This window comes from Rutidosis leptorrhynchoides, unplaced genomic scaffold (genome assembly GCF_046630445.1).
Source record: "Rutidosis leptorrhynchoides isolate AG116_Rl617_1_P2 unplaced genomic scaffold, CSIRO_AGI_Rlap_v1 contig400, whole genome shotgun sequence".
Taxonomy (NCBI): Eukaryota; Viridiplantae; Streptophyta; class Magnoliopsida; order Asterales; family Asteraceae; genus Rutidosis; species Rutidosis leptorrhynchoides.
In genome coordinates, this window is record NW_027266634.1 from 30,212 (window position 1) to 43,521 (window position 13,310).

General features: G+C 37.6%; 1 protein-coding gene across 1 annotated transcript; it reads left to right on the plus strand.

The window, feature by feature from the left end:
* Positions 1–4,597: 4,597 nt before the first annotated feature.
* Positions 4,598–9,191, plus strand: LOC139883447 (F-box/LRR-repeat protein 15-like). Its single transcript, XM_071867624.1, is given in 18 exon segments — positions 4,598–4,698; positions 5,203–5,398; positions 5,480–5,612; positions 5,709–5,812; positions 5,907–6,100; positions 6,184–6,454; positions 6,552–6,650; positions 6,738–6,826; positions 6,919–7,018; positions 7,111–7,281; positions 7,394–7,546; positions 7,654–7,814; positions 7,924–8,122; positions 8,212–8,589; positions 8,591–8,613; positions 8,718–8,781; positions 8,880–8,966; positions 9,078–9,191. Coding segments are annotated over 18 exon segments (2,637 nt in total).
* Positions 9,192–13,310: the final 4,119 nt, after the last annotated feature.

Consider the following 13,310-nt stretch of genomic DNA (forward strand, 5'->3'; position numbering starts at 1 on the left):
TTAAGTACAAAACTATCTAATCTAAGTCCATACTTAGCATGGTGTGGTAATGTTTTGATTGACTTGAGTTTGATTGTCTTAATCATCCCCATGCTTGTGTTATAAGAAGGAGAGGATGTTTGCTTGTAACACAAGCAACAACCGACCGAGATTCAGTTTGGGTCGGCGTGCATGAGAAAGCCTTGGGCCGAGTGAGACGCGAGGCCCATCTTGTGCAGAGGAAACAAAAACGGTACACAAAGGAAGCAAAACGCTGCGTTGCAAAGGGGAAGCCAAAACGCTGTCGTTTCATTCTTGAGCCAGTAGAAATGCAAAACGCACGAGCGGACGTCGTTTTGTCTCTTCTCCTCCAACGGTCATTTCGGATTCAAACTAAAATCCCTAATTCCCAAATCATCATTTCTTCATCTTCTTCCTTCCTTCTGCACCCAAAATTCAACAGCCCCCCGCAAGCGGGACTTGTCGAAGCTCGAGAAGGCCTAGCTTGGAGAGAAATACACTAAAGGTGGGTGCTCGTTGTGATTTGGTGAAGAAATCAGCTAGTTGCAGAGATGATGGAATCTGCAGAAGATGAATTAGTCCCGCTTTCACCTGGTTTCTGAAAATGTGGCAATCAATCTCAATGTGTTTAGTCCTTTCATAGAAAACAGCATTGCGAGCTATGTGAATGGCCGATTGATTGTCGCAATATAAGAAAGCAGCCTGAGAGTGATTGATATGCAGGTCCTGAAGAACGTATCGAATCCATTGGAGTTCACACATCACCATAGCAAGAGCCCTATATTCTGCTTCAGCAGAAGATCACGAGACAGTAGACTGCTTTTTGGATTTTCAGGAAATTATAGAATCTCCAAGGAAGACATCTAATTTTCTAGTCAAAGGACATCGTGCCCAGTCAAAATCAGAATAGGATCGTAGCTGCAAAGTGTTATTCGAAGCAAAGAACAGACCCTGTCCTGGTGATGATTTTAGGTATTTGAGAATTCGATGAGCTGCCTTCAGGTGTTCTTCTATGGGTTCACATAAGAATTGTGAAAAATACTGAGTGCTCTGTGAAATATCAGGACGAGTATGAGTGAGATATAGCAATTTTCCGATTAAAGCTCTGTAGACAGAGGAGTCCATCAGTTTGGGAAATTTATCAGAAAATTCTATAGAATGGATCATGGGGGTAGATGCAGGCTTACATTCCAGGAACTCAGAATCGGCAAACAACTCTAAGATATACTTTCTCTGACACATGTGAATTCCACTCTGTAATCTTGCAATTTCAAAATCAAAGAAAAATTTTAATTTTTCTAAGTCTTTGATGCTGAAACTGTTATGCAGAAAAAAAATTTCACACTTTGAGCAGGGTCTAAGAGAGTCAGGAGTGCCCACTACAAGCAATAAAAAACCATTTAAGATTGCTTTAAAGGCAAGTCACATGCAAAATATTCGACTTAAAAAATAAAACATTTATTTGGTACCAATGACAAAAATCCATCAATTGATAGTCCTCCCAAAGCAATCTTTTCAGCAGCATCAATTTAAGGAGTTTCAAGCCAAGGACTGAAAATAACCAAGAGAGATGATCAATCGATTGATTACATTATTATTACTTCCGTCTCTCAATACATGGCTTTTTAGACTTTTCATTTTGTCTCAAAAATATTAACTTTCATGCATAATTTTGATCAAAATATATGTCGTATTTGCATTATTACCTTATTTTGTGTGCCAGTATCTTAAAAAGCATGTATTGAAAAACGGAGGGAGTATATTATAACATTATTACACAAAATGATGCACCTAGGGGAGGTGAGTATGTAAGATGTTATTGAGTAAAATACTTTTTAGGCGCAGTAGAAAATAAGTCATCAACTTCTGAAGGCTGCAAGTTGTTATCCTGCCAGATATATGAGAATGAAAATCAGATTCCAATATCACCGGGCTTTATAAAACTTAATTACGAGCATGAAAAAGTACTTACAGAATCTCTGTCAAAAATGTTATAGATTCCCATGAGAAACTCAATGGCTTTCTTGGATAACTCCAAACTCTATAGAAATGAAAACCAATTCTGAGTAACTAAATTCCAAAAAACAAGAGTAATGAAAATTCCAGGAGCAATTTAATTTAATGCTTCAAAAGATGTATAATACCATACCTGGTCTGGAGTGATCCGTTTGAAAGATGATGCAACGATTTTAACTGAAAGCTTAAGCTCATTATGTATCCGAATGTTCTAAGGACAGCCCATGTGGTCTCTGGACGCCTTTCCTGTATAGGCAATGAGTGGTAGAGGAGAAAACCACTCGATGCAACACCACACTCATTGACTCCATCTTCCAATTTATCTTGCAACGTATCTTGAGAGTTACAATTTCAGAAGGCTTCAATGTATTGTTGAAACATTTAACCTGCGAGAGTACAAGTACCGTCATTAGACAAAAGATAAACATGTAATTTTATCATGGAGATAAAGATAGATAAAAGATATTTACATTAAAGCACTTTAGTTCAGAATCACTGAGTGCACTATCACTGTCGCGGTCATAGAGAATAAATATCCGCTTCAAGGCTCTCACCCAAAGGGACCTCAAAGTTTGGGATTCCTTGTCGAATAACGGTGCACTGCCTGTAAAACGACTCGGCCAGTTGGAGTTGATGGCCGCGGCATGGTCCTCAAATTGTCTTGCTAAATTCATAGCATAGTTAAGGGTTTTAGGGGGATACATAGTCACATTCGAACGAACGTAGGACATGGAAAGGCCACTTGTGTACAATTCCACAGTTTGCTTGGCAAGCAAGGAACCATCGTCCAGACGAGAGACTAGGGTTTGGAAAAGTCGATTGTACTTAAATACCGAAGCGTTTTGACGCAACTCTGATAGATGCTTCAAAGGATTATCACTTGATAGAGGCCTATACCGAGCCTGAATCAGATCGACAAATTCTGTCCAAGTGAGATTCTGAAAATCGTCTTCTGCCACCGTAAAAAACCAAGTTTGCGCTCCATCTCGCAGGTGAAACGAGGCAATTTGAGCCATATCAGCTTGTCGAATGCGGTGAAAATTAAAGAATTGTTTACAGCAGCTCAACCATCCTATAGGATCGGCTCTGCCATCATAAGTGGAGAAATCAAACCGATACGCTAACCTACTTTGAATGCCCTCCTGAGATTTGCAAATCCGATCTAAAGTTTTCTGAATTCCAGCAAACAATTCCTGATTTTGCAAAATCCCTCGGTCTAAAGTTTTCTTAATTTCTGCAAATAATTCCTTATTTTTGCGAATCCCTTGTTCTAGAGTTTGCTGAATTCCTGATAATTCCTTGCGATTGTCCTCCTCCATAATTACCAAACTGATTTATTTGTGCTTAAAAGTGATAGAAAGAAAGAAAACAAAGAGTTTTAAGGGTAAAAAAAAAAAACAGGTTTCTTATGGGCTTCGAATCTGAATACTAGGAAATACCTACAGTAACACTATAATCTTCTTAGTTGGAGAAAACAAACTGGTTAGTTATGGTTGTGGATCTCAAGTTGAGTGTAACAAAACAAAACAAAACATGAATACTCTATTACTCCTAGTAGTTTAGTACTAGTTAGTTAGGTAGTAATACACAGGGAGAAAGAAAGAAGAGAAAGCAAAGAGTTTTACTTTTAAACAAACTGCTTTGGTTGACGTAACTCTCAAGTAAATTAGGATAAGGTTATGGAAGAAATTAGCTGACTGTTACCGCTTATTTCTGTCTCTTTTTTTCGGAATTTAGCTATTATTATTGCTTCAGTTGACATGTACGATCTACTAAATAAGTCAAATCTGAAATCTTATGATCGTTATGTTTTGAATGACAAAATTCCATCATGTTCAATAGTTTAAGGACTCAAATGCAATATTATCAGTCGTTCAGAGTACACATGGCACGCCACCAAATCTAAAATAGATTAAACAAATAAAAACAGGATAAAACGAACTTCAATGTGAAAATACTGGGGCAACCGAACCCAGTTTGTTCAGTATAGGGTGCTCCGAACTGTTTTTAAAAAACACAGGGTGGTATTAATACAATATATATCTTATCTAATTTGGATTCGAACATGTTTGGATTTTTCCTATGTTAGGACTTACGGATACATTACGTCATGCCCCAACAAACAGTAAACATTTCACCGTGTCATCTCTCCCTTTCCCTTTCCTCTCCAGCGGAGGAAGAAGAAGAAGCAAAAACCCACAAAGATCCGATCAGATCCCATTTTAAGCTATTTCACTTCCTCTCTCTCTCTACAATTCTTCACTTTCTTTCTCTCTCTCTCTGTCTCTTCATTTTGCAATTCAATTTTACCGATTCGCTCCCCCTAATTTGCAAATTCTCAGCTGGAACGAATTTGTCTACGTAAAGATTGATCATTTTCGTTGAATTCACCTGCTTAATTAGGAAACGGAAAGTGAAGGGTTGCTTGAAATGTGGGAGATCGCGGCCTAGGGTTTGGTTCTTTCTTTCATTGGTAATTAGCGGAGACAATGTCTTTTTCGGAATTGAGGGTGATTCAGATAGTGACGATGAGGTCTTCGAAGGGTTCATTAGAGACAGAGGACGAATGTTTCGGCGAATGATGGGAGCTCTACGTGAGAGAGAATCCTGGCATGATGATGATGATGCTATGCCACCACTGCCTCCCTCCCGCCCCGCCCTCCTCTTACTGTGTCGGAGAAGGTAGTAGTAGCAGCCGCGCCGCAGCAGCATATCTGGCGGATGACAGTGATATTGAGGATGCCGATCGCGATTCCCACCACAAAAGAGCTAAAGTTTATTCGTGAGTGTCTTGCATTTGTCTTTTAATATCCAGCTTCAATTGTCTTGTGATCGATCTGTTTATGCTTAATTTCCCTTCTTTAATCTCAATCTTTAATAATTAGTACTTACAAAGTCTCGGTTTTAGTTAGTTTTTCTTCTACATAGTCATTGAAAGTTTACCTTTAGCAAGTATCTGTTAAATTCAAAGTAGGTCTTGCTTATGGTTTTTTATTTCTTATGCTTGTGCTTTGTATTTTGGAACTTAAAAATCAGCCCTAGTAGAATTGATGGCCCAGAGAGTTGGTTTTTCTGTGTTGGTATGATCTGTAATCATTAGTATCTGTTGAATGAATCGATGCAATCACTGATTAGAAAATCGAATACAATGCTGATTATAAACATGATAATATCATGTCCTTGCAGTGAAAGATATACGGCTTCAGACATAGACTATGGTTTGAAGCAAGGTTCTGATCCACCAAAAGAAAAGATGGTTTATCACCATTTTCCGTTGCATGAAAGGTATACTGGCCGGAATGATAATGAAGATGAGAGCGGGACTTCTGAAAATGATGATTTAGAAGTTCAAATGGATCTCACAGATGACCTTCTGCACATGGTATACTCATTTCTCATGGTTGTTTCAGAAAAGCATAGTCGTTTCTAGCTTTTTCCTTACTCCGTTCTTGTATCCTGTCAGGTTTTCTCTTTCTTGGGTCAGATTGATCTTTGTCGTGCTGCTATGGTTTGTAAGCAATGGCAAATAGCCAGTTCACATGAAGATTTCTGGAGGTGCTTAAATTTTGAAAATCGAGATATTTCTCTTGAGCAATGTGAGTTTTCAGCTAATCCATTCCGATAAAATGTTTTTGCTATTCAAATCCGATGCACCTCTTGTTCACTTAAGAATACGATCAATATATTTGCAGTTGAGGATATGTGTCGGCGATACCCAAATGCGACCGAAATAAATATTTTGGGTGTTCCTTCTATCCATTTGCTTGTTACAGAAGCTATTGATTCATTAAGGTTGGTGTCCTACTAGATTCTGTACTTATCTGGTTAAGCATCGATAAAAGTTGTGACATATTTTCTTCTTCTCCTCCTCCCCCTCCTTCTCAGAAAAGCTCGAGTCTTTGACTTTGGGGAGAGGTCAACTGGGAGATGAGTTTTTTCATGCATTACCTGATTGTTATATGCTGAAAAGATTGAATGTTAGTGATACTACACTTGGTAGCGGGATTCAGGAGATATCTATAAACCATGAGAGATTGCGCCATGTTAAGATAACTAAATGTCGTGTGATGCGCATATCCATCCGGTGAGAAATGTTATAATTCATAAGGTATTATTATTTACTTTGCACTAGGTCTTTAGTTAGTGACAGTTTATTTTCGGTGACAGGTGTCCGCAACTTCAAACTTTGTCTTTGAAACGTAGTAACATGGCCCAGGCATCGCTCAACTGTCCTCTTTTGCGTGTCTTGGATATAAGCGCTTGTCACAAGCTTACTGATGCAGCAGTTCGTTCTGCAGCCATTTCATGCCCTCAGTTAGAGTCACTAGACATGTCAAATTGTACATGTGTTGGTGATGAAACGCTTCGGGAAATAGCAGGGATTTGTGCTAATCTTCACATTTTAAATGCATCGTACTGCCCGAACTTATCCCTTGAGGTCAGTGTTAATGTACATTTGCTCTATTTTGTCTTGATAAGAGTGTTAGTAAGGTTTTGCAGACTTTGACTTGACCCTTTGCTTTTTGTCTTTGAAGTCTGTAAGACTTCCTATGTTAACAGTTCTGAAGTTGCACAGCTGTGAGGGTATCACGTCTGCTTCAATGGCTGCAATACAATACAGTCATATGCTGGAGGTTAGGGTTCTGTTTCTTTTGTTGACAGGATGTTTCTTGAGCTTTGTGTATTGTTTGGCTAATAAGCTAATTTATTATTCATTTCAGGTATTGGAGCTTGATAATTGCAGTCTGTTGACTTCTCTGTCTCTAGACCTGCCTCGCTTGCAGAATATAAGGCTTGTACATTGTCGCAAGTAGGATATTCTTACTTGTTTTCCATTCTTTATTGTAATTTTATCCCACTCACTTACCTTGCGCAATATCTGAAGTTCTCTCGTGCCTGCAGGTTTGCAGATTTGAATCTACGAACTATTATGCTATCATCAATAATGGTGTCTAATTGCCCTGCACTCAACCGTATAAACATTACATCAAACTCACTACTAGTATGTCATTCTATGAAGAATTTCTTTTATTCATTCCTTGATGCTTTAGATGGGGTTAAGATCTTGAGGTTTGTCTTTTCTGACCATTGCAGAAATTAGCGTTGCAGAAGCAAGAGAAATTGACATCACTAGCTTTGCAGTGCCAGTCATTGCAAGAAGTGGACCTTACAGATTGTGAATCTTTGACAAATTCCATCTGTGAAGTTTTTAGTGATGGTGGAGGATGTCCTGTGCTCAAGTCCTTGGTTCTTGACAACTGTGAGGTTTGTGAATTAGTGATTAAAAAATATATTTGTAATGTTTGCATCTGTGCTTTCATGTTCTTCATCTTGATTTCCCACATAACTTGGTGTTTTCATATAATGTGTTACACAGAGCTTGACACTCGTGAGAATCTGTAGCACGTCTTTAATTGGTATTTCCCTTGTCGGTTGTCGTGCAATTACTGCTCTTGAGCTGGCATGCCCGTTTCTTGAGCAATTTTGTTTGGATGGATGCGATCATCTCGTGAGAGCATCATTTTGTTCTGTAAGTGACAACTTTGTGACGGTTCCTTCCCACTTTTGCTATTTATTTATGTGCGTGTGTGATTGAGAATAGTTTCAGAGCTTGAAGTGTTGCTTCATTTCTCTCAGGTCGCCCTTCAATCACTAAACCTGGGAATTTGCCCCAAATTGAACGCATTGAGCATTCAAGCTCCACGCATGTTGTTACTTGAGTTGAAAGGCTGTGGTGTTTTGGCAGAAGCCTCAATTAACTGTCCACTCTTGACATCTTTGGATGCTTCATTTTGCAGGTAAACTTTATTTTTACATTTGGTGACTGGCTGCTTCCACTTCCCTTTCTCTCTCTCTCATCTAGTTTTCCTACTGACTGACTCTTTTTTAATACTATCTCACTTGCAGCCAACTCAAGGACGATTGTTTGACTGCAACAACTGCTTCATGTCCACTGATCGAGTCATTGATATTGATGTCATGCCCTTCTATTGGTTCTGGCGGACTTTATGCTTTGCGCTCTCTTCCAAATCTGACTTCACTTGATTTATCCTACACTTTCCTGATGAATTTGCAACCTGTTTTTGAATCTTGCTTGCAGCTTAAGGTAACGTTGCAGAAAATCATAATGCACATTACTATTTTGTTGAATTCTGCATACAATTAAGGGTTCTTTTTGTTAATTTGGCTTTTAAGGTATTAAAACTTCAAGCGTGCAAGTATCTGAGCGATACATCATTGGAACCTCTTTACAAGAGAGGTGCTCTGCCTGCTCTCCAAGAATTAGATTTGTCTTATGGGACTCTCTGTCAGTCTGCCATAGAGGAACTTTTAACCTGTTGTACTCACCTTACTCACGTGAGCTTGAATGCTTGTGCAAATATGCATGACTTGAATTGGGGAAATAATAATAGCTCCTTTGAGCAGCCAAATCGTCTACTCCAGCTCCTCAACTGTGTTGGTTGCCCAAATATCAGAAAGGTCATAATCCCTCCAGCTGCTCGTTGTTTCCATTTGACCTCATTGAACCTCTCTCTGTCTGCAAATCTAAAGGAAGTCGAAGTTGCCTGTTTTAAATTTGTGTGTTGTAAATTTAAGGTACATCATCCATCTATGGTGCCGTTATAATTTTCTGCTTCTTATGCTTCTATATGTAAGCACAACCAGATATATTTTAATAATTGTCACATTGTTTTATGCAGCAATTGTTGTTCTTTGGAAGTGTTGAAGCTTGGTTGTCCAAGATTGACTAGTCTCTTTCTTCAGGTAAATATTCTTTACTCCATTGTCAAAACTCTGTAATTACATACAAGCTGTTCTACTTCTCTGGCATAGTTATCTGTTTCGTTTTTGTTTTTCCCTAGTCTTGTAACATGGATGAAGAAGCAGTTGAAACTGCTCTATTTAATTGTAGCATGCTGGAGACCCTTGATGTTCGTTTCTGTCCAAAGGTGAGAAAACAATTGTTCTCAAATCTTTCATTTCTTAATCCAAACACAATTAATGTAATTGAAGAAAACAATTTTCTGGTAATAATGGTTGTGTGTTTAATACAAATACAGATAGGATCAATGAGCATGGGAAGGTTTCGTGGTGCATGCCCTAGTTTGAAGCGGATCTTCAGCAGTGTCTTACCAAAGGGCGGCTCAAGCAGTTTGGAAGCTTTAAGCGAATAATAAAATACTAGTATCAGCGAGGTTTTGTGGTAAAAGATTTTACTATCTTGTAAATGTTTATCGATACACTGTTTAAATGTTTAATGTAATTTTTGCTGTTGTGATGCTAAATATAATATATGCTTTACTTGTGGTTAATTTGGCTGTGTCAATCCAAACTGTCCGGATATTCCTTTGTCTACTAGGATGGATTCAGAGTCTAATTTGACTGTCTTCTCAGAATCCTTCTCAACTTCATGGGGATTGGATGCTAGTTCGGAAAAAGTCCCGCCCATTTAAAACCAAATCTGGGATAAAGCCAATGGGTCTATCTCCTTGATCAGGTAATCGTTTTTCTGGTGTCGACATTGAGACGGAACCTGTAAAAGAGAATGCAAATCCAAATGGAGTTGAAGGGAGCATCAATGATACACCACCAAATGCAGAAATGGGCAACAAAATGTGTTAGGTAAAAAACGAACCAGAGAGTTGTATTGGGATCAATCAAATTGAAAATGCAGGAGGCTCCCTGTTTGAATACATTAAGCTTCAAGAATTTCTGCTGGTTCTTCCATTGTTACTGATTCTGATTTGAATCTCCCTTCCAAACCAGTTTCAAACTCTTCCACGATAGTTTCTACCGTTAACAATTTGGAAGGAGTTATTACTACTTCCATGCCTGTTGGGGACAATTCCAATGCTGTCTTTCATCTAACCATTCTGCCTATAAACACGTCTGATTCTATCGCAAATTTGACTGCGATTCATGCAGGAGTTGGCTTTGACGATAATACTGCCATTGTTGGCAAGGATCCTGCTATGCCGGTGGGCACTGAAACTAATATGGAGGGGAATTAGCTCCAATCTTTTGTGTTTTCATCTATATTTGTTTAATGTTTAAATTAAATACTATAATGAGTTGGAATATTAGAGGAGCTGGTAATAATATTGCTCTCTTTTCGTTGATCACAAGATTGATGTTGCTGTGATTTTTGAAACGAAAAATTGGTTTTACCAAGTTACAATCTTTCTTCAATAGCCATGGTTTTTATGGATCAGCAATCAAAAACCCCACTGAATTTCCACGTGATATTTGATTACTCGGGAAAAAATCAGCCTGTAATATTGATGTCTTGTTCTCCATGTACCAGTGCATTACTGGTTGGTAGAGTCAAGCTCCCAAATGGTCGTCAGTTTTATCCAAATGGTCGTCACTTTTATATCTCTGAGCTACATATGATTCTCCTTCTCTTTTAGAAAGACAATTGTTATGGGGTCACCTTTTGTCGGATGTCTATCATGCTGTGGATTGTTGGACGGTTTTGGGAGATTTGAATGATATGGTTAATTTATGGTTAATTTTTCAGAGAAGTAAGGAGGAAGATTCTTTGAAAGACGGTGTGAAAAATTTCATAACAACTTTGCTCTATGCGCTCTTCTTGATATGGGGTTTACAGGTAATCGTTTCACTTGGGTTAGCAATTCTATACCTCGTGTTTCTTATTCCTCAAACTATTGTTTGTCACCTTTCGAGAATCTATTCAGACCATTATCCGATTTTATTTAGATTGGGAGGAGAAGTCCGTCCTGCTGGCCCTCGTCCGTTCTGATTTGAAGCGGCTTGGATTGTCGATCCCATATTCACTGATGTTTGTCTCAAACAACTGGGCTCAGTCTTCCAATCCTTCTGTTGCCTTGAATCAAGTACGAAGTGCGGCTTTGGAGTTCAACAGGAATGTCTTCAAAAATATTTTTCGACAGAAGCAATTTCTGATTGCGCATATAGATGGTTTAGAAAAATACCTTTAGAATCGTTTTTCATGGTTTAGAAAAATACCTTTAGACTCGTTTTTCAAGCTTCCATGTAAGCCTGCACAGACAACTTAGTGAAGAGTATTGTTCTACATCAAGAACTCCTTTGGTACCAAAAGTAGTAGGAGTGTCGATGGATTTGATCCAATCTAAGAATCCATTGATAAAATCCAACCCAAAGTGGATTGGAATTTTTTGGATTTGGGACAACAAATTCCAATCAAATCCAATTTAAAAATATTTCGATTTGAATTGGAACTTGGATAGCAAAATAAAAATCTAATCCAATCCACGGATCGAAAAAATCCAACTATATATTAAATATAATAATATATATAACTTGTCAAATTATTATTATTATTATTTTTAATTTTAAGATTTTGAGTTATTAAGAGTTATTTGTTTTGACTAGTGAGGGGGATGGGGCTTGATTTTTTATTGTGCGTAAAAAGGACGTAGAAGGCCAAGTTATTACTAGCATGCTTAAATTTATTTGTTTTGACTCTTTATATTATTTGTATAATATTTTTTTACTTTTTTAATGTTTTCGATGTCGGCGTTTTCTTAAATGTGTACGACGAATTATTGATTAGTTATAATGTTAGGTGTTTTTGATATTTATGTAGTGTTATGTATATTTCATTTTGAAACTTGTCGAGCAAATATTATAAATAGAATATATTTATTGGTCAACTCCAAGTGATCTCATTCAAATCCATTTTTTATATTGGATCAGATTGGATTTTGAGGGCAAAAATTAAAATCCATTCTAAATCCACACAGATTTGCTTGGATTAGATTGAGTTATCGTCGAATCTAATCCATTCACATCCCTTACCAAAAGAGTAGAGAGAATAAAGTTCAATTTGGTGATAAAAATACGAGGTTTTTCATGATACAACCGTTGTCAGGCGATGCCGGAATCATATAGAACGCCTGAAAATTGTTGATGCTATTGAATGGTGTGATAATCCCGTCTAGGAAGAAGTTAGACAAAATTTTCAAAACTTGTTCATTGAGACAAACGGTTCGGGTGTACCTCGACTGTTTCTTTTCATAACAAACTTCTGATGCTATTATGTCTCTCTCAAAACCTGTAGTGGAGAAAGAAGTCTATTGTGCTCTTATGCCAATTGGTAATTACAAAGCTCTTGGGCCAGATGGATTCTTGGCCATCTTCTTCAAGACTTATTGGCATATTAGTCATACTTATGTGGTGAATATAGTCAAAACTGCTTTTCTCACCGGGAAAATAGAAGATTTACATTGCTTAAACTTTGATTGTTCTTTTGCCAAAGGATGGCAATCCGGATAGAATGTCAAAGTTTCGTCCAATCAGTCTATTGAATGTTCTATTCAAACTAGTTACAAAGGTCATTGTCAATCGACTTAGACCTTTTTATGGATGATTTAATCCACCCTTTTTAGAGTAGCTTTATTCCAGGCATGGACAATATAGGCAACATTTTGATTGCTCGAGATCTAGTTCACCATATCCGGCATTCTAAGAAGAAAAGATAAGCTATGCTTTGTAAAGTAGATCTCGAGCAAGTTTATGACCGCATGGATTAGAAATTTACTATAAATACTCTTGGTGATTTCAGTTTACCTACTATGATTATCGATTTAATTATGGATTGTCTTTCTAGGATGTCAGTGTCTATTTTATGGAATGGAGAAAGACTACATATGTTTTTGCCCTAAAACAGGTTTTCGTCCGGGACATCCTCTCTCACCTTATTTGTTCGTCATTTGTATAGAAAAATTGACACCCATGATTAGGGATGGCAATGGAACGGATTCGGGGCGGATAGTACTATCTCCACCTCCGTATCCGTTTAAAATAATCACTCTCCGTCCCCGTCTCCGTATCCGTGATGGTTAAAACATTACATCCGTCCCCGCATCCATGTCGAGTAACGGATATCCATGGATTTTTTTATTCATCGGTTTCTTTGAAAATTTAACATTAAATGCATAAAAAATAAAATAAAATCAATTGGAAACTATTTTATTTATTAAGCAACGATAGTTATATTTTTTTTTACAGTTACACTAAACATTTGTAAAATAAAATTGGTGAAACTTAACAAATAATAAGAAATCGATATAGCTATATTTATTGGATTGAAAAACAGTATTTATACCTATTTTATCTAAGCGGATATCCATGGATACATCCGCGGATAAAATTTCGTATCCGTCCCTATCTCCATTTATGAAGTGGATAAATTTTTCTATCCGCCTCCGTATCCATGGGGAGTTTTATACCCTCTAAATTAGCTCCATGATGGATAAAATTTAGGGGATCTCCACGGATTCGGATAG